Consider the following 18,796-nt stretch of genomic DNA (forward strand, 5'->3'; position numbering starts at 1 on the left):
GAGTAGGGGAAGGAGGAGAGGGAGAGGGACAAACAGACTCTGTGCTGAGAGCAGAGCCTGATGCAGGGCCCGACCCCATGACCCTGACATCATGAGCCGAAATCAAGAGTCAGATGCTCAACTGACTGGCCACCCAGTTGCCCCAGAACTTGGACTTTTGTTTTGATCCCCAAGTAAGAGTGAGATATAATATACTTTGGTAATATTTAGCTGTTACTGAGAAACTAAACTAAGATGTAAGAACAGGGCTAGATTAGTCCATTTATACATTTAATTGGAATAGTAATAACCATTGGAGGTTAAGAGAAATACCTGTTCACTTAATTTATATCAGGAAAAATTATCCCTCTTAAAATTGCTATGGAGGTACAACCCGAAATTTCCTAAATATGTAAATTATAGCTAACGTATAAGCCAAATACTTTGTATAGTTGAATAACTAAATACTTGCCTAACTGGCATATGGTTTCCTGACTTTCAGAGACATGTAGAAAAATCCTACTAAATACCATAGTGCCTCACAGGGTATAAGCTTATGGGTGTTTGTATTTTTGGTTCATTGTATTTATAAGTAAGTGGACTTCTGCACTGTAAAAATAACACTCTTCCAAATTAATTACATTCACTTCTGAAATGTTTTAGATTTATACACTCATAGTGGGCCAAATGGGTCTGACTCCCAATATGGCATATGATTTGGGATTATGGAGAAATTCATTAAAGTTAATCTCATGTATACATGTATTGACTAGTTTAATCATTTAAAGTAATCCTTTGCTTCTTGCAGTTATTGGTGCCCATCTTGAATAATGAAGTTTGAATTTCACAAATGTGCAATAATGCCATACCTTTCCTGCAGCATGCCTGAGCGTGTACGCTGTAATAAGGTATTACTCAAGGTAACGGATGTCGTTTATTAAGGACAAAATAAGCCTCTTGCTTTGTGTATTTGCTAATAATAGTTCTGTTTGCCTTTAATGCAAACACTGTGAAATAGACAAATTTCTAAAGGATTCTCTGTCAAAATTATAGGTTTAGGCTAAGCTAAAGCACTTGGCTATGTTTTCGTATTTTTAATGTCAATGAGAAAGAGCCCGTAAGGCCCTCTTGCATAGCAACACTGAAAACAGATCCAAGTTAGTGTGGCTCTCTTACACTAATTCAGTCAACGAAAGCAAAGGTTGCAGATTTCATGTAATAATTAGGGCGCGTTTTAAACCAGTCGTTGTATTGCTGATCAACCTTAAGAGCATGGCCAGTAAAGAGCTGCCTAAACAAACAGATCCGTTATGTTTGACACACACAGACAGTCCTTAGGCACTGGAACATGTCATGAGGATGCTGAAAGTTGCTCTGCTGTATTCTTCATACCAGACTGGCGCGTCACCTTTTGTGCAAAGGTCCGTGTTTATACCAGTGGTCCGTAGAGGCAACCTACGGACTGAGCAGGTCATGAGATTCTTACACGGTTTCACTAATTTGAATATTCCTTGTTTTAAAACCCTATTCTCTTTGAATGTCGGACATATTTCCACGAAATTCATTTGTACATGTGTTTAAAAGCATTTGGCTTTTTCTACGTGGGAATATCAATTTAAAGGAAAAACCCAGGATACTTCCATGTGGAACTAAAGAGCCGAATGCTTTTGTGTCTGAGATTCTGAAATAGTTGATGCTATTCAACGGCTCCTTGGTCTATAAAATTTGATGTAACTACGATCTCAGTCTCTCCTCTGTACGTAGCAAGACAATGCAGTAGCATCCCAGAATTCCCAAACTCTTTTGCTGCCACTTTCTACAGCCTTTGCCATGACACGCATCTCCACTGTGCGGCTTGGGAACTTGGGGGATGGGTTTAATTTTTAGTGTGAGTTCATGCAATGGTAGGAATTTATTTTTACCCACAAGAGTAAAATAACCATGTTGTGAAATGGGTTTCATTTAATTTTTGGTATCATTATTAATGCCCAAAACCTAAGTCAAAACACTTCATTCTGAAGTGTAACCTTTAGTAAATGAAATAATTTACTGTTGGGCTTACACTACTCTCTCCATTAGAAAGGTCTACTCACTGAACTTCCAATAAGACAAGCCCTTTTCTCTCTGACAGTATAGGAAAAGATTTTGGAGGCGGGTAGCAAGTGATGCAAAGCTATTTTCTTTACAATGAACAGGCATATTGATAGACCAATTTCAGGGCTTACTTACAGGTAAAAGGAAGCTACACAGGGAAAGTCATCATTACGGCTCCCCCTGGTCGGAGGATTTTGAACATTCATCACTTGGAGGAACAAAATCTATTTGAGGACTCAGCCTGTGATAGGAATTAGCTCCATAAAGAGAAAGCAACATTAAGTAAGCCTGACAGTAAAAGAAATGCAGGCCGTAAACAGTTTTTGTTTTTGTTTTTAATGTCTATATAAAAAATAACGAGCGATTTACAGATCTCTCTCTCTAATCAGAACCTCAAGTGTATATATAAAGGTACTGTACAATATAAACATTTACAACCAGCACATCCGTACTTTGCTTAGCGTTCCAAGGCCACGCTGCTAAGTCAGTATAGAATCAGTACAGTGACGGGTTACTTAGGAAGAAAAGGGCCACATCAGACTGACGACATAGGACATCCAAGTTATGTCACAGTTAACAATAAAAATAGGATTTTTATCACTAATTGTGGACTATAGGGAAAATAAATCATTTCTGTGGTGCTAAATTCTTAGCATGTATCAAGCCTCCTAATTTTTCTCTATCAAGTAGTTACAATAGGTGGGTAAATATAGTTCTGGATGAAAGGGGGTTTCAGCAATCTCACTCCGGGGAGCACGTCTCAGCTACAAGGGCGGCTTCAGTTGTTACATTAGAGACTTTCACAGTCGGACTCCGAGCGGACAGGGCGTGGACGTACCACGTTTCACAAGAACAAGATGAACTTGTGTGACGGAACAGGTGTGCTCAAATACTCCACAAATGGTTTTGTTCTGAGATTGTTCCTTATTCAGAGCTGCTACCGAATGCTGCTGCGGGGGCCTGAAAGTCCTGGGTCTCTTTTATGGAGCTACAAACGGTCTCTACCCCCCCAACAAACACCTTTACTTAGACTTTTTTAAAAAAGAACTCCGAAAATGTGTACAAGCCAAGCAGATGTCTAGTCTCCCCCTTTTTTTTTTTAAATGTTACTGTAGCTAGAAATTAAAAACGAAGTCAGATCTAGCAAGTGCTGCCTACCCCCCACGCCACGGCTGTCCTTGCCAAGCAGGTCTGAACGTGGGCTCTGCCTCGAAACACCTGCGCGTGGACAGCTGCCGCCAGACGCCTGGTCCTTCACCCGTGAAACCGCTTGTGATCGAGGCCCTCACAATCCGTACGACGTTTCGGCTCTTCATGTGCGCGCCATGGAGCAACGACTAACGAACGGGTAGCAGGAGGTCCGACCCAAGTGTCCAGAAATAGAAACCTGGTGGTTTTTCTGTGAACCTCAGGAAGCAACATGTCCACATGCTTCTTTCTGGCTCCGTAACGAAATAAACTGAAGGAAAAGGGTGACCTGAGATGCTAAGACCACATCAGGGTGGGATAATACAGCAGGTGGGCGACTCTTCTTTGCTGAAAGCACTAGCTCATTTTTAAGCATCCAATTGTAAGTAGCCGGTTAAAAACCCTAAGAAAGTGCCGCAATTTGACTACATTTTGGTTTTCCTTTCAGTAGTGACGTTTTGGAGTTTCATTGTTAAACTGGGCCTGGGCCATCACCAGTAGCTGTTAGGAGAGGCAACTGCCATCTTCAATGATGAGCTAACGGTCCCTTCGTCTGCAAGGACCCAAACGTGTCTCTCGGTATAAACATGCAGCATGCTATGAGAATATCAACTTCCGAGCCAAACCGAGTTTTTTCCTTCCTGTGGAAATAGCTGAGTGAGACGGATAAAACAGACACGATACAGTCGATAACTTGGCACAGATATCAAGTGAGTTGTGACCACCCCGTGCACGTCAGCCCGCGTCACATGTTGGGACACCCACGAAGACGGGCTGCCCCCCCCCCCCCCCGAGCAGTCATGTCAGCTGCGTGCGGGGGGGGATCCTGAAGGCCCTTCATGCAGCCTGGGTAACCGGATGCTCAAATTAGAATGTGTGTTTCAGAATTTCTAAAAAAATGACTTTGTGGGTTTTTTTTTGAAAAATGCCCCTTTTCAGTAAGAAAAGATTACAACTTGTTTTTCTTTGTTTTACTCCAAAGGTCACAGCCGTTTCTCGGCCACACCAGTAGTGCCTGCGGCTTTATTCGCACTGGGCACCTTCCAGGGCCCTGGAGTTATGGGTGTCTTCTTAACGGGAGAAGTGCTCTCAGGTTGGAACCCTCCACTCTCTCTGCTTCTGTCGGCTGCCTCTTGTTCTTTTCCTCGGGGAGCTTGGATTTTGTTTAAAACCGTCCTTTCTTCAGGGTCCTGCTTCAGCTTCTTGTCTGAGGTTCTGGCATTTTCTCCTGTCTTCTCTTTGCTGGAACTCGTCTCCCCTAAGGTCTCCTTCTTTCCTTTCTCCCTGTCAGATAATACTCTACTAGCAGCAGTACTAGTCCTTTTGGATGGAAGAGACTTGTCATCCATTCTCTTGCTTTTTTTCTCTGGAGACCTCGTTCTGTTTTTTCCAGACTGGCTCTGCTTTGCGTCTTTCCGGACAACACCCGATTCTTCTCTGCCCTTGGAGATCTGCTCAGCACTGTCCCTCGCACGGCCCCCTCCCCTCTGACTCTCAGCCTCTAATAATCTGGCTTCGGCATTCGATCGGCCTTTGCTTCCTTCAGTCTTCTGCTGCTTCTTTGGGCTGGAAGACCGTCCTCTGCTTCTTCCGCAGTGATCTTGTCCAGACCCTGCCCTGGTGCCCATCTGCCCCCCCTTACTGTCCCCTTTCCTGGGGCTGAGGGATCGGTCTCTGGGTCTTCTCTTGGGGTCAGCTGGCAGAGGACTGGGAAGCTGGTCTGAAGGTCCTTCGGCATGTCGGCCGGCGGGCTTTCTGGGACTCACAGATCTACCTCTTTGTGTGACACTGTTCTCTACTCTGAAGGGATTCTTCTCGTCACTCTGTCCCTGGCCGCTGGGTGGATCCCTTTTATTCACATTTTTCTGGAGAAAAGAGTGCTGCTTTTTATCAGACGGATTTTCACTTAAAGTGCTTTTCTTTTCAGGCACACCACCCTTTAATTCCTCTGTCTTTTCACATATCTGAACTCTCATGAAAGATTCGTCGGTTACTGGCACGGGAGACCCCTCAAGTACGGAAGCAGAATGTGAAGATGGGGGAAATGGGGGCAGCTCGTCATAAATCACATTTGACGACGCAGGATTAACATCCCGATCGCCTACAAGAAGGGATTTGAGTGGAACATCATTAGTAAATTTTAGAATTACGAACAGGAACAGTAAGTTTTGAACTCTGACAGCCATTTGAATTGGACTAGCTGCTTAAATAGCCTGAGTATAGATGCCGAGCTCTCTCGATAAAGGCAGGTCAGAATGACAGCTGTACTTCATTCGAGCTGGTTGTTAAATATACACAAAATAACATTTTTCCAATAATTTATGTATAATTCATGATATGAAGAATTTATACATCATATATGATAAGTAGTAAAGCCCAATAAAAAACTTAGAAGAAATAAATAATAAAATCAGACCAAATTGCTTGGTCCAGGAAGCTTACTAATTTGGCTATTATCAAAGGATATAGCTTACGGCTAATGCCAAAATCACTAATAAAGGAGACCGCAACTTGTGGTAGCCGGAACAAGATTCGTGGGCATATGTAAATAATTTTCTTGCATTAAGCTGTCAAATTTAATGTCAAAAGGAAACTGAAAAGTGCAGAAGATAGAAAGAGATGTATTTAATAGCATCATTTTTAATTAAACAGGAAAAAAAAAAAGGGAAGTGATTTACAAGACATGCAAATTTACCAAGTCTTTTTAAGGAAAGACCAAGAAAAGCCCTGAAAGCCTTAATGTTGCTCAGGTTTCACGTAGGAGCACAGACCGGAAGGAGCCAAACCTGAAGAAGGAAGAGAAAAAGCCTAGGACTATGTAAAAAAAAAAAAAAAAAAAAAAAAAATCACAGCGCAGTTAGCAAAGCTGTCACTGGGAACGTATGGTTTACAAGCAGATGGTGGAAGATCACACAGAGAATTACAGGCTGGAAGGGGACTGCAGGAGGTCGTGTCTATCCTTGTCCCTCAAAAACTCTAGGGGGGTGGGGGTGGGGAGGAACCTGGAAGGGACGCGTCCTAGTGGTGTGGTACCCTATTTCTAGGCTAGTGCACTCGATTAAACAATGCAACTTCAAATCCTGTGATATTTCGAAACCCATACAGAGAAACCCAGGCAGCTGGGGACCAGTACAGGAGACCAGACACGGTCCCACGTCCAGCTCCCGACTCCAGGGAGGGCCACGGTAACTTGTTTTCGACCAGTGACCAGAAAAGCCCGAGGTTCGTGGCGTCTGAAGAGACCTCAAATGTCTTTCATGGCATTTAAATCACTCGCTTCCGACGTCTGTTTTCTACAGGCACGCGTCTCTACAAAAGCAATTACGTGTTTTCTGTGGAAACTGCGTCCTGTGTTCCATCCCAACAAAAATCATGCCTGAAGCCACTTGCTCTGTCACAGTACAGTAGCTGTGCTGGGTAACTAGTTTACCTTTGAACTGGCCAGGAAACTCTCTCTCCCCTTCCAACAGAGGTGATTCTTTCCCTGCCGCGGTCCCCTCCCTGGCGCGCCGGCAACTTTCCAGCCGCACGTGAGCTCCGGGACTTACCGTGGTCAGGTATCAAGCCAGTTCCCGGCCTCAAAAGCAGAAGAACTTTATTTCCACCGGCCTGAATGAGCTCGATTGCTCGGGTATGAGTGATGCCTTGGGTAGGCTCCCCGTTGATCTCGACAATCTGGTCACCCACCTAGAGAGGGAACATTCGCAGGAACAACATGAGACTGCGTGTCCTTCTTCACGTCGGCTCTGACCGCTCGAGAGCCGCCAGCCGCGCCGAGTGACCCGCTCTCATTTGTCAGATGTGTAACTTGTACCCAGTGCTGTCGTGCTAAGGCCGATGATGAGTGGACAGGGGACAGCATCGGCAGAGACAGTGGCCGCTTTATTGACTCTGTAGAAATCCTACAGGAGAAAGTTTTACAGGACTAGTAAACAGGATCCGGGCACCCTGAAATTCTGAATCAGATTCTGAGTTTTCCACCAAAGGCCAAGTGCCACCAGAGGTGAGGTCTCTACGATCCACGTGCGACTACAGGGCCGTGGCTGAAGGAGCCACCTCTGAAGGGTACTTTCCAATGGGAGCGGAATCTTGAATTTGTTTTCTGCAGTCTAGGCAGGTGGGTCCTTATCTCTGAAGCCTTTCCTGGCCTCCGGGGACAACTGCCCACTCCTTTTTGTGTTGCCCACACATCCTCGACGTATATGAGTATTTGAGAACTGGAATATTCAGGGATGAAAACTCTGAAAAACTGCAGCCTGGAGAATATATGAATATGACTACTTATTTAAAACCAATTACTGGCTGACGCTCATGGCTTTAATGTAAAATGATTTCCCTAAAAGCATAAAACTAAGGATGACAAAAAGATGCCTCAGTATCCCTGCTGTTTACTGGAAGTGCTGTTATTTAAAAAAAAAAAGGATAATATAGATGAGTCAAGTATAACTTTTGCAAAGGACCCGATTAAAGATAACAGTGATTTTAACATCTGTCTCAAGGTGACAAGCATGCAAAGGGGACTGGCTTCAAAAGAGAAGTACTGAACAATGGAAAACTACTGAAATTGCAAGAAGCTCAGATATTTATAAGAGCTTACTAAAACGATCCAGAAATAACACAAGATGACCCAATAATTATTTAACTGAGGCCGGGGGGGTGGAGTGGGGTGGGTGCAGGACTGTATCCACAGATAGTTCAAAGCACAGGGGCCAGGAAGCTGGGCTTTGGCGTCCTAACGTCTGTGGTTCACTCCTGGTCTACCTCCCGCTGGCCGGGTGGTCTCAGTTTCCTCCCTGTTAAATGCGGATAATATCAGCACCCACCTCTTGGGGCACCAGGGAGGATTTAATGAGGTAAAACCCGATTACACACCAGAGACAAATGTTACTTTTCAAGTTCTCTATTTCCCTGTCTTGCCAAAAAAGACTTCAAGTACATTAGGATGAAGATTTACCTGGGCTGTACCCCACTCTCTACACTGCAAAAACTGTCAAGTCAACTATGAGAAAGAAAAGAGATTTTTTTTTCATAGATCTGCAGCAAAACAAAGAGGAGTCTCTTGAAGAAATGGAGGCTATCAAATGAGATAGATGGATTTAACATAGTAGAAAAAGGATCTTTAAACAAAATAATAAACATAATAGGATGGAAAAAGTCATACACAAATAATAAAAAGGCTTATATCTAGTATATATGTGAGTCAAAAGTCAATACCCAGATTTCCCTAATAAGTGACTGAAGAAAAATTATTTGCATGAGGAAATACGTGTGAGTTAGTACTGGGTATAAAATCCTGCTGATAATGAGAGAAATGAAAATTAAGGCAGACAGTATTCACAGAATGCTTTGGGTGTGTCTTGTGAAACATGACTGAGGTTATCACTGATTGCAGTCACATTCTTTGGCTTAAATTCACCGTCCTAAGCAGCCTATTTCTTACTCTCTTAGTACAAATCAATCGCAATAAAGCTTGTAATTGAACAGATTTGCCACCAGGTGTCATGTTTGTTTAACTTTAAAACCACATTGCGAAGAAGGACACTAGAACCCCACGGCTTTAAGATTTCTGGTAGACAGAACCAGGAGAGACTGTGGACTCTGGGAAACAAACTGAGGGCCTCAGAGAGGAGGGGGTGGGGGAATGGGATAGACTGGTGATGGGTATAAGGAGGGCACGTATTGCATGGCGCACCGGGTGTTATACACAACTAATGAATCATCGAACTTTACATCAGAAACCAGGGATGTGCCGTATGGTGACTAACATAAAAAATATTATTTAAAAAAATATTTGTTGACTAGAAAATAATGTAATTTGGTGCTCAGATAGAAGTTAGTTGAAATAGATGTTAAAATAAAAAAAAAAAAAGATTTCTGGTAGACAGGCCCTCAGAGAGGGAAAAGTTCTCTACTCGACTGTACGGAGCTGGAGATTAAAAAAGTGGCACCTTTGGGAAAGAAATGTGAACATTCCTTGAAAATTCTGTTACTTTAAAAAATTTTAAATGTATAAAAATGAGGAACACATCTTTTGATAAATAGAACCAATAATGATTTGAGTTCAGGTTTGTATTATTGAAAAATGAAATTATGGGGACTAAGGAGAACCAAAGGAAGAAAAGTGGGAAGAGGGGCTAGAGAAAAATTATGTTCCTTAAAAAAGTTATTATCTTAACAGCCACTAAAATTATACATCTTATATTAAAATTACAAAATAATATTCCTAGCATGTTGCTTACACGATCTTAGAAGGCCCTGAGAACCTCTACGCTTCCCCAAACAGTCCAATCCAGACAGACACCAGCCAGGGCCTGACGTGGGAAGCACGTGGACTGAGCTTACAGGACCAAAGACCTGGGTCCCACCAAGGCCATCACAGGCCGAGTGACCCCAGCAAGCGACCTAGTCCCCCGGAGCCTCAGTTTTACATCAGTAAGTGGGGATAATGCCACCTCCCTTAAAGGGTTTTTGTGAGACTAAAATTAAGTGAAAACATGTGTTGCCTAGAAGACGCCAGACACCACATTTTCTAAATCTGATTCTGTCCTATGGTAAAGGTCTAACCACAACAGACACTATCCCCTCATATGAGCTTTTCCCACGCAGCTGATCGCATTCCCTTCTCCCAGAACACCTTTTTCACTTCTCTCCAGATCTTAACCAGATTTATGGACGGCTTAAGACTCACTAAATGTAGAGATCCCCTTGACTCTCAAAGCCTTTCCATCCCTATTACAGGTTAACCTTTTCTTGTTTTACTGAACTACACTATTACACTGCGAACTGCTTCATCTGTCCCAAGTCCCGTCTATGCAGTAATAAGTTCCGGGGGCTAATCTTGAAAAAAACAATTCTCTCATAAGTATTTTTCATCCATTGTACTCTTTCAACACTATCTGCAGAGCGTCTACTATAACCAAGGCACGTATCAGCGCCGAAGATACTGACAGGATAGACGCAGGACACAAAGTACTGAGATAACCTAACAGACAAAGCGAGGGAGGCGGGGAGAGAGGCAGGAGGATGGGGCGGGAGGGCTGCTCGGGCAGCTCCGCAGTGTGAGTTGGCTGGAGATGAACTCTCCTCATTTGGGGCCGTGGCTCCCAGAGTCAGCTGTCAGTGGTAACAAAGCTCCCATGATCCTTCGCAAGTCAAGATTCTGATAGGTTGGTAGCCAGAAAAAGAACTCTTCTCTGAAAAGCTGATTTCTTAGAGTTTAGAACAAACCTGGGCATAATCATAATCGCTTCTTTCCTTTTGTTTTTAAATATCAGAGCTTTTGAAATTAGTTGGTTTAGTCATGGAAGTCCAAAGCTCCCATTCATTTGTAAAGAATGACCTGCTTTAGAAACAAACTTTGCTTCAAGGCCTGTTTGCCTTTTATTTGTTTGGTGATTAGTACATCTGAGGCTTATATCTGGAATCAACGTTTTGAAATTGTATCCCAGTTTTTGGCTTGTTTTTTTAATGACACTCAATACAATGGGAGATTTTTTTTTTTTTAAAGAAGGCTCCACGCCCAGCATGGAACCCAATGCGGGGGCTCGAATTCATGACCCTGAGGTCAAGACCTGAGCTGAGATCAAGAGTCAGATGCTTAATGGACTGAGCCACCCAGGCAGCCATACAATAGGAGATTTTGAAAAAAACAACAGATTTAAAGTATACCCAAATTGGGGGCACCTGGGTGGCTCAGTCCTTAAGCGTCTGCCTTCGGCTCAGGTCATGATCCCAGCGTTCTCGGAACGAGCCCTGCATCAGGCTCCCCGCTCGGCGGGAAGCCTGCTTTTCCCTCTCCCACTCCCCCTGCTTGTGCTCCCTCTCTCGCCTCTCTCTCTGTCAAATAAATAAAATCTTAAAAAAAAAAAAAAGTATACCCAAATCGATTTTTAAAAAAAGAGGGGGAAGGAAAAGGACCAATCTCTCTCTACTGAAATCTTACCCACTTTCCAATGCCACCCATTCTGTGAAATCTCCACTCATACTCCCCTCCTTTGAACTTGTGCATAAGTCTGGTCATTTTGAAGAAGGGTGGGGTCTTATTTGTTTTACGGACACCCCTTCTCCCAGCTCATTCAGAACTCATTCATAAAAGCTTTGGGTAAAGCAAACACTCGACACATGTTTACCAAATGAGTAATGGCAGTGGGGCAGTGATGGGGAAAATTCAGAACTGCAATCACCTGGAAGCCTTTTCCCACATTACTAGAATATACCATCTGATTTTTAAACAAAAATTATCTTCCCTGCTACCTACTGGTGGGAGAGGGAGGAAATCCAAAGTTCTCTTGAGCAGTAGGCGGAAGGCCGTCTAGAATTTAAAATTTCTAATGTATAACCTAACAATATCAGTGAATTTTTTTTTTTTTTAATTGAGGCCAGCGCATGTCCCCTATATAACATTCCTCTTGAAGTAACATTCAGAGGAGGGGCGAAAATACTTTAAGTGCAGATCCACAGACAGTCCGGTCTGCAATGCCCCCTTACAAAGCTACAGTGTTTCAGAGTTGAGAACACCTAGGATGGACCATTACCCATGTGAATCCAGTCTTTCAGATAATAGTAAAGATTGGAAGAGTCATGCTTTTTGATCTCTGGCTACCTCTGTGGGGAGCTCAGAGGAAAAAAAAATCTTGGGCCTATTATTTCTGGAAGAAGTTGAAGATTCTGTTTTATCCTGGCTTTTCTAAGACTTTTAATAGGATGAAAGTATATTTTATTTACGAATCCATTTGCCTTCAAACATTGACTGTGTAAGTAAAAAATAAGTTTCCTTATCACCCGAAGTCGAGATGGTAAGAACAGCATCCCTGCGGTACCGTCTAGGACCCCAGAGCGAGGCCATGAAATCAGCAGGCATCAGAAAGTGAAACAATGAGCAGCTGCTTTCAGGTTTAGTGACGGAAAACTTTGGTGCTTAGCTTCGGGAGGCTTGTGCCTTCCCTTTGATCAACTCTTTCCAGGCATTTCCAGTCTGGAGCCAGAACCAAAAGTCGCGGAAGGAAGCCAACTCACGTGAATCCTGCCGTCTTTGATGGCCGGGCCCTCCTCAGCAAGACGCAGGATGAACAGCCCCATGTTGTACTCCTTTCCCCCACGGAGGCTGAACCCGAATCCCCGGGGGCCTCTCTCCAGCTCCACCGGGTAACAACCAAGGCTCTGGGAGAGAGAGAAGTATGAGGAAAACAAGTTTTCGTGGGCTGCTTTATTGACGGTTTGAAGAAAGACTAGTTTTAGAGCTGGGAGATTATGACTTACACACTCAATATGCATTCCTATATCATAAGAAAGGAATGTAAGTTTTAACAGCTACTTTAAAAAATTTAGCCTAAATTAACCCGAAGATCACGTTTTCTCCACGGGTTGGTCAATGTGCAAGAGAACAATCAGAGAACAGAATCTGGGGGAATGCTTCCTTTAAGAATATTTTGACTAATTTTCCCTGGGAAAAAAAAAAAAACCCTACTTTAATGAACTCAAACACTGCTATTTCTAAATACCAGACCCGGGGTGCATTGCACAGTCCTCCAATTACAGGGTAAACTTTTCACTCTTTATGTTCTCTCATGGAAGCGAATGGAATGCCAAACACACAGCAAGTCTTCAGGAAGCATTAATCTTGGGAACAATGTGTCCGAACTGATTTGTAGTAAAAATTCACCAGTGTCAGCGAGGTAGCAACTGAAAACAACCGTCCGTATCCGGGTTGGCGGGGTGTGGCATCTGTTCACCTGATTGTGCCGGGTGCCTACAACCGAAATCATCGCCGTGTCGGGCTGGGCAAGGTGCCTGCGGTCAGACCACGAGTGTCTGTCCGAGGTGGAGCCATCTTTCCCCATTTCGCCTTCCAGAGTGCTTCTACGAGAGAGAAGCCCAGTCACTCTCTGAGCGGAGAAAATGAAGCCAGTTTGCAAGTAAAGGCAGATTAATTTCTTTTCAAAGCCGAAGTTGGCCATGCTCCTGACAAACCACCGTAAAGGCAGACCGTGTCTAGAACCGGAGATGCTAGGAAGTCTGGTAGCTAACCCAGCATCGGGTCTGTCAACTCCCCACGTTGTTTTGGGGTGGTTTGGTTTTTGTTTTAAGGGCATCTCGGTGCAGTTTATATCAAGGAAAACTGCACTCAAGTAACTGAACCAGAGGGCAGACGAGCTGACCTCATCGGTGAGAAACGGCTCTCCGGCAGCGCCAGGGCCCGCGAAGATGCCGAATTTCTGGAAATCTAGTTTTTGTTGCATGGCTAGTATTTTCAACCAAAGAGGAAAGAAAAATGTACAAATACTGCTCTGGTCTCTCAGAGGGTCTGCGAAGACAGCAACGCATGTGGGTCTGGGGCTTCCCTACCAAAATTACGAGGACCGAGGGTAGCAGAGCCCAGTGCTGCTGGCGCTTTTTTCCCCCTAATCCCCACTCATCAGCCACGACTGGATAATTATTTGGGCCCTGGGATGAGGCTGGGAGGAGGGACGAGGTACTCGGGAGTGGGGGGGTAGGAAGGTATTTGAAGGTGTACGCGTGTGGGGGCGCGAGTGCGGATGGGCGCTGAAGAGTGGGGAGGTGAGAGAGGAAAAAGCCCAGAGCTGGGAAGAGCAGCCTCACCTGTCCCCAGGTATGTGGTTGGCCTGTGACTGTCCCATCGGTCTGTGCTGCAGGGCTGGGCTTTGCCTGGCTGAGTTTGTTCCTGATGGTGGGCCATGATGCTCTGCTCAAGAGAGAACAACAAAACTAAGACTTCGTCCATAAAAATGCAAAGGCCGAGTGGTCTCCGAAAGTGGGACAATGACAAATGGTTACAGCTTTCCTGACTTGAGGGACTTCAGTGCGAACAGCACTGCCGTCAGCTGTCTGGAAACGGAACAGGAACATTTCCCCTGTGCCTTTGATGAATGCTTAGAACAGGAATCCTATTCTTCTGGTCATCCGTACAACATGGAAATCAGAAATGTACACGCTCAACGATATTACCTAGAGGACGGAGCTCCAGGAACTATCCTGCAGCCTAGCCTACGGGCTTCCAGAGCACACGCCCCGCAATCGGTCAACAACTCTAAATGACAGAGTCAGGTCTCAGGAGTGTGGGAACCCAGAAGCCAATCTGCAAACCACACACAGATCTGTGAACCTGCATCTTTAATATTGGAGTGATTACTGTGCCTGACACGAATACCTAAGACAAACTTCTAGAACCATGCCGAGTAGTGACAAATGTTTGTGAAGACTTCACAGCTTCTGTTTTCTGAGAGCACAAATGCAGGGGGGACAAGTGACCATTTCTTTCTGTATCATCACCAGCAGCCCCAGACCTCCCTGAATGCAGGTTTCGTAACTAAGCATGGTACAGTAACTGCCTGCAGGAGACGGCAAGTTGCGGGAGGTAACAGCTGAGAGAGACTCTTAAGGCTGTCACGCTCAAATCTGTAAAGCTGGAACTTTGGAATGTTTTATCCTGTCTATATATTAAACATAGGCTATTTAAAATATCAGAGAGAGGGAGCATAGCTTAGTAAGACCACGAACTCTGTAGCAAGACTGACAGGGGTTAAGCCTGATTCATCATTTACTAGCTGTGTGTCCTTGAGGAAATTACTTACATTCTCTGTGCTTCTAATCACCTCATCCAGAAAAAGCAAAGTATAGCCACCTCATGGGGTTATCCTATTAAACAAGCTTTAAACAGCGCCTGGCGTATTATATTCATTATATAAATGTTTCTAACTTCGTAATTGTCAAAATGATAAAGTCTTATTTGGGGCTATATTTCTCTTAAAGTGTACATTCTGAAATATTGACCTTACTTAGCAAAAATGTTCAATGCTTTAAAGTCAAGTGCTCTGGGAAGGAGGAGTGGAATATGAACTTTCGGGGGGGAGGGGACCTTGAAATCTGTTTGTTGCTCTTTTAAAATACTATCATGAATTTTATTTTCCTCTCTAGCTCAGCAAGCTACTTACGTTGTTCCTCCTTGCTGGTCTCCTTACCAATCCCATCTGCACCCCGCTTCCTGGGTTCCAGGCCTAGCATGTAAATTGAAACAGGCTTCTGGCTTGCTTCAAAAACTATGGTAACTCTTTATTGCTCCTAAAATACTATCCAGACTCATCCCCTGGGCACTCGTGTCTTCCACATCATCTCCCACTCAGAATGTCACCTCCTCTGTGAACTCTCACCTGGCCCTTCAGCACCCCGTCTTCATGGCACTCACCGCCTTGTGTCAGAGCGAGGTGAGCACCCTGCTCGTTGCTCCTGCTTGACCGTGAGCTCCCTGATTGCAGGCATCACACCTCATTTATGTTTATATTCCTGTACGCACCAGAAATTTCCAGAAGTCCTTCCACTTTTACTCACTGGGTACATCAATTTCAAGTTACCCACCTCTAACCTGAAGTGCCCATTACATAGCTGAATTCTGGTCTGTCATTGTAAATTCATGGCTACTATTAAGGGAATGGGAACTGACGGGAGAAATTACTTCTATCGACAAGATGACTGGGAGATACTTGTACCTTTGTAGGAGTCCGATTTAGATCATTTTTTGGCTTCACTAGCTTGGCTAGAGCAATGGGTGTTTAACTTCAGGACAGGAAAAGGCAGCTGATCAATTTCAACTTCTCCTCTACCTCTCCCCGAGGACGAGCGCTGTCACGGCAGCATCCCAGGACCGCAAACTGGTTTCAGTCACATGTCCTTTCCTTGCCCTCGTCAAGGTTAAATAAAACTTTCCATCATCGGTATTTTTTTCAGTTTTAGTCCTTCGACCCATGCTACATGGCTTCCCCAATTTATTTCTGTGTTAAGAGCTGTTCTACTTCTCCAAGTTCAATATCCCATGGGGCCAACAGGCCTATGCCCTCTCTCAGTTTTATCTGAAATTTTTTCAGAGAGTAAAGCAATGGGTTAGGTATTTCTCTCCCTCAATGAGAATTAAACTTTTGCTGGAGTTTCTGTGTGTAATTACTTAAGAGAAAGTATATTATCAGAGGAAAAACACAAAATCCCATTGTTAAACTATAGGGACAAACACTATAATGCACCACGAATCGTCCTTTGCAAGAATAAATGAGAATCCCATAAGAGTACTTTCTAAGACTCTATTAAAGGACACAAAAGGTGATCTGAGTAAGTAGAGAGACATCCCATGCTCTTAGGTAGTACGACTAAGTATTTAAAGGTATACATTTTCGGGGCGCCTGGGTGGCGCAGTCGTTAAGCGTCTGCCTTTGGCTCAGGGCGTAATCCCAGCGGTCTGGGATCGAGCCCCACATCAGGCTCCTCCGCTGGGAGCCTGCTTCTTCCTCTCCCACTCCCCCTGCTTGTGTTCCCTCTCTCGCTGGCTGTGTCTCTGTCACATAAATAAAATCTTAAAAAAAACAAAAAAAGGAAGGTGCTGTGACCACCACCCTCCTTTAAAAAAAAAAAAAAGAAAAAAAGGTATACATTTTCCCAAAGTTCATATATATTCAATATATCCAAGTAAAAATTGCAGTTGGATTTTTTTGGAGGAGCTTAGTAGTTTGCTCTCAAATTTTATACAGAAAAGTTTCATGAATTTTTAGTCCATTTGGAGTGTGTGTAGGAGGTGGTGGGGTAAAAACTCGCCTTAACGGATACGAGGATATACCACAAAGTTAAAGATTTTTTCAAAAAGCGTGTGTGGCTGTATATACCTGCACACATACACACTTGGAAACCATATTATGCGAAGAGATCTGTATATGTAAATTAACCCAAGAGCAGCTGAACCAGTAGGACAGAACTGCTGGGGACTCCTGCAGACTGGTGGCTCCACGGATCAATGAGGACAGAACGGATCCAGCAGCTTCGTGCTAGAAAAACCCGCTCAGTATGAGAATAAAAAATAAAGCTGGATTCCTCCTAAAACCATACATAAAAGGGAGGCTCCAGACGCATTAAAGAACGAAATGCAAAATTCTAAATGGAACAGACGATGATATAAGAGAAAATCTCTGTGACGTGGGGTGGGGAAGGATAACTTCTCTGAAATGAAACTTCAAAAGCGTAAGTCGTAAGGTAAAATTGGCTAATGGGATCGCGTCTACATTAAGAACCCCTGTACAGTGGAGGGCACCATGGTCAAAGTTAACATACAGACGACAGGAAAAGATCTTTGTGCTTTCTCAAGCTAAACTGGACTACTGCCTGTAACGTTCCCAAGGAATCTCTAAATATCAGAAGACTGAAGTCCCACAAGTTAAAATGAGTCAAGGCTGTGAAGAGGCAATCCACAGGAAGGAAAAAAAACCCAAGAAACAAGCATCTGATGAAATGCTCAAATTCACGGGTAATAAGAGAAATGCAAGTTAAACACAATGAAAGGACACTTCCCAGACTCTGGCCAGTTCGAAAGTAGGCTCATGCCCCATCCTGGTGGACACGCACAGCTAGAGAAGTGTCCGTGTTCTGCGGTTGGGAGTGCAGGTGCAGCAATTACGGGGGACGGTCGGACAGCACCTGGTCAAATTAAGTCCAAGTATATACTTTGATCAACCAACTTCACTCCAAGAAATTCTCACACTATTCATAAGGTACGTACATGCAGGCGTATCAGGAGAGTGTGTGATACTGTGGCTGTCTGGGGGGGGGGGCAGTGGGCGGGTAATACGCGTATGAAAAACTGTCGGGTCATTGAAAGCAATCGATTATGTTCCTCCAATGATGTGGGTAAATCTTAAAACTGGTACTATGACACCAAAAGCATAAGCAACCAAATGAAACCTACATTAATCGGACATCATCACCATTAAGCCTCTGCGCATCAAAGGACAGTATCAAGACAGCGGAGAGACAACCTGCCAAATGGGAGAAAATACTCGCAGGCACAGATCCGTTAAGGATCTAATATCAGAATATATAAAGAAGTCTTATAATTTGACAATAAAAAAGACAAGTCAATTAAAAGTAAGGAAAATACGTGAACCAACATTTCTCCACAGAAAACATACCGATGGCCAAGAGCACACGAAAAGTCTCAGCATCCTTAGTCATCGGGGAAACAAAAATCAAAAACCACAATGAGCTACCACGTCACACTCACAGGAGAAAAGAAGCCACGACGAATAAATGCCACGTAAGACCCTGGTTCGGATCCTGGAACAATAACGTGACGTTAAAGAAACAAACATATGGTTCTGAGAATTTGGAGAAGAAAACCAACATAAAATCTATACCACAATCCTATTTATGTAACTCAAAAATAAATGCCAACACACACACAATTATGTATTTTAAAAATAAACCGAGGCGCACACAACACACTGGAATGGTTGCCAGTGGGAGTAGGGAGAAAAATGACAGCGGAAAACAGAGACAAGTGGGAACAAACATAAATAAACGGAAAACAAAGCCAAAAACTTGTGGCAATGCTACCAGAGCTGTTCTAACACGGTCCTCGGGAGCTCGGGTGACCTGTGTCGCTCTTAAACATGGGATGACCAGCACCTGGCGTGGAAGTAGAAATCACCGTGGAAAAATAGTATGATGTGGAGATGTCTTGAGAGTCAGCAAGAAGAGCCAGGCG

General features: G+C 43.9%; 2 protein-coding genes across 6 annotated transcripts in view; one reads left to right on the forward strand and one right to left on the reverse strand.

Annotated features, from left to right (window-relative positions):
• Window positions 1–8,746, forward strand: part of PHTF1 (putative homeodomain transcription factor 1) — a 72,078-nt gene extending 63,332 nt beyond the window's left edge. Inside the window, exons 20-23 of one of the 3 annotated variants that reach the window (XR_008958743.1) lie at window positions 788–899; window positions 4,244–4,354; window positions 5,189–5,422; window positions 6,367–8,746. The gene's annotated coding sequence lies outside the window, so the exon portion shown is untranslated. Of the gene's footprint in view, window positions 1–787; window positions 900–4,243; window positions 4,355–5,188 lie in introns of all 3 variants that reach the window. The other 2 variants (XR_006408174.3, XR_008958744.1) reach the window with 2 other exon arrangements.
• The window catches only part of MAGI3 (membrane associated guanylate kinase, WW and PDZ domain containing 3), a 234,163-nt gene continuing 217,760 nt past the window's right edge, over window positions 2,394–18,796 (reverse strand). For 2 of the 3 annotated variants that reach the window (XM_026483723.4, XM_057310354.1), the window contains 5 exons: window positions 13,861–13,963; window positions 12,993–13,119; window positions 12,277–12,420; window positions 6,810–6,948; window positions 2,394–5,362 (listed from right to left, as the gene is read on the reverse strand). In XM_026483723.4, coding sequence (XP_026339508.2) covers window positions 4,245–5,362; window positions 6,810–6,948; window positions 12,277–12,420; window positions 12,993–13,119; window positions 13,861–13,963 — 1,631 coding nt within the window. In that variant the 3' untranslated portion in view covers window positions 2,394–4,244. Of the gene's footprint in view, window positions 5,363–5,956; window positions 6,048–6,809; window positions 6,949–12,276; window positions 12,421–12,992; window positions 13,120–13,860; window positions 13,964–18,796 lie in introns of all 3 variants that reach the window. The other variant, XM_044378631.3, reaches the window with a different exon arrangement.

This window comes from Ursus arctos, unplaced genomic scaffold, assembly GCF_023065955.2.
Source record: "Ursus arctos isolate Adak ecotype North America unplaced genomic scaffold, UrsArc2.0 scaffold_12, whole genome shotgun sequence".
Taxonomy (NCBI): domain Eukaryota; kingdom Metazoa; phylum Chordata; class Mammalia; order Carnivora; family Ursidae; genus Ursus; species Ursus arctos.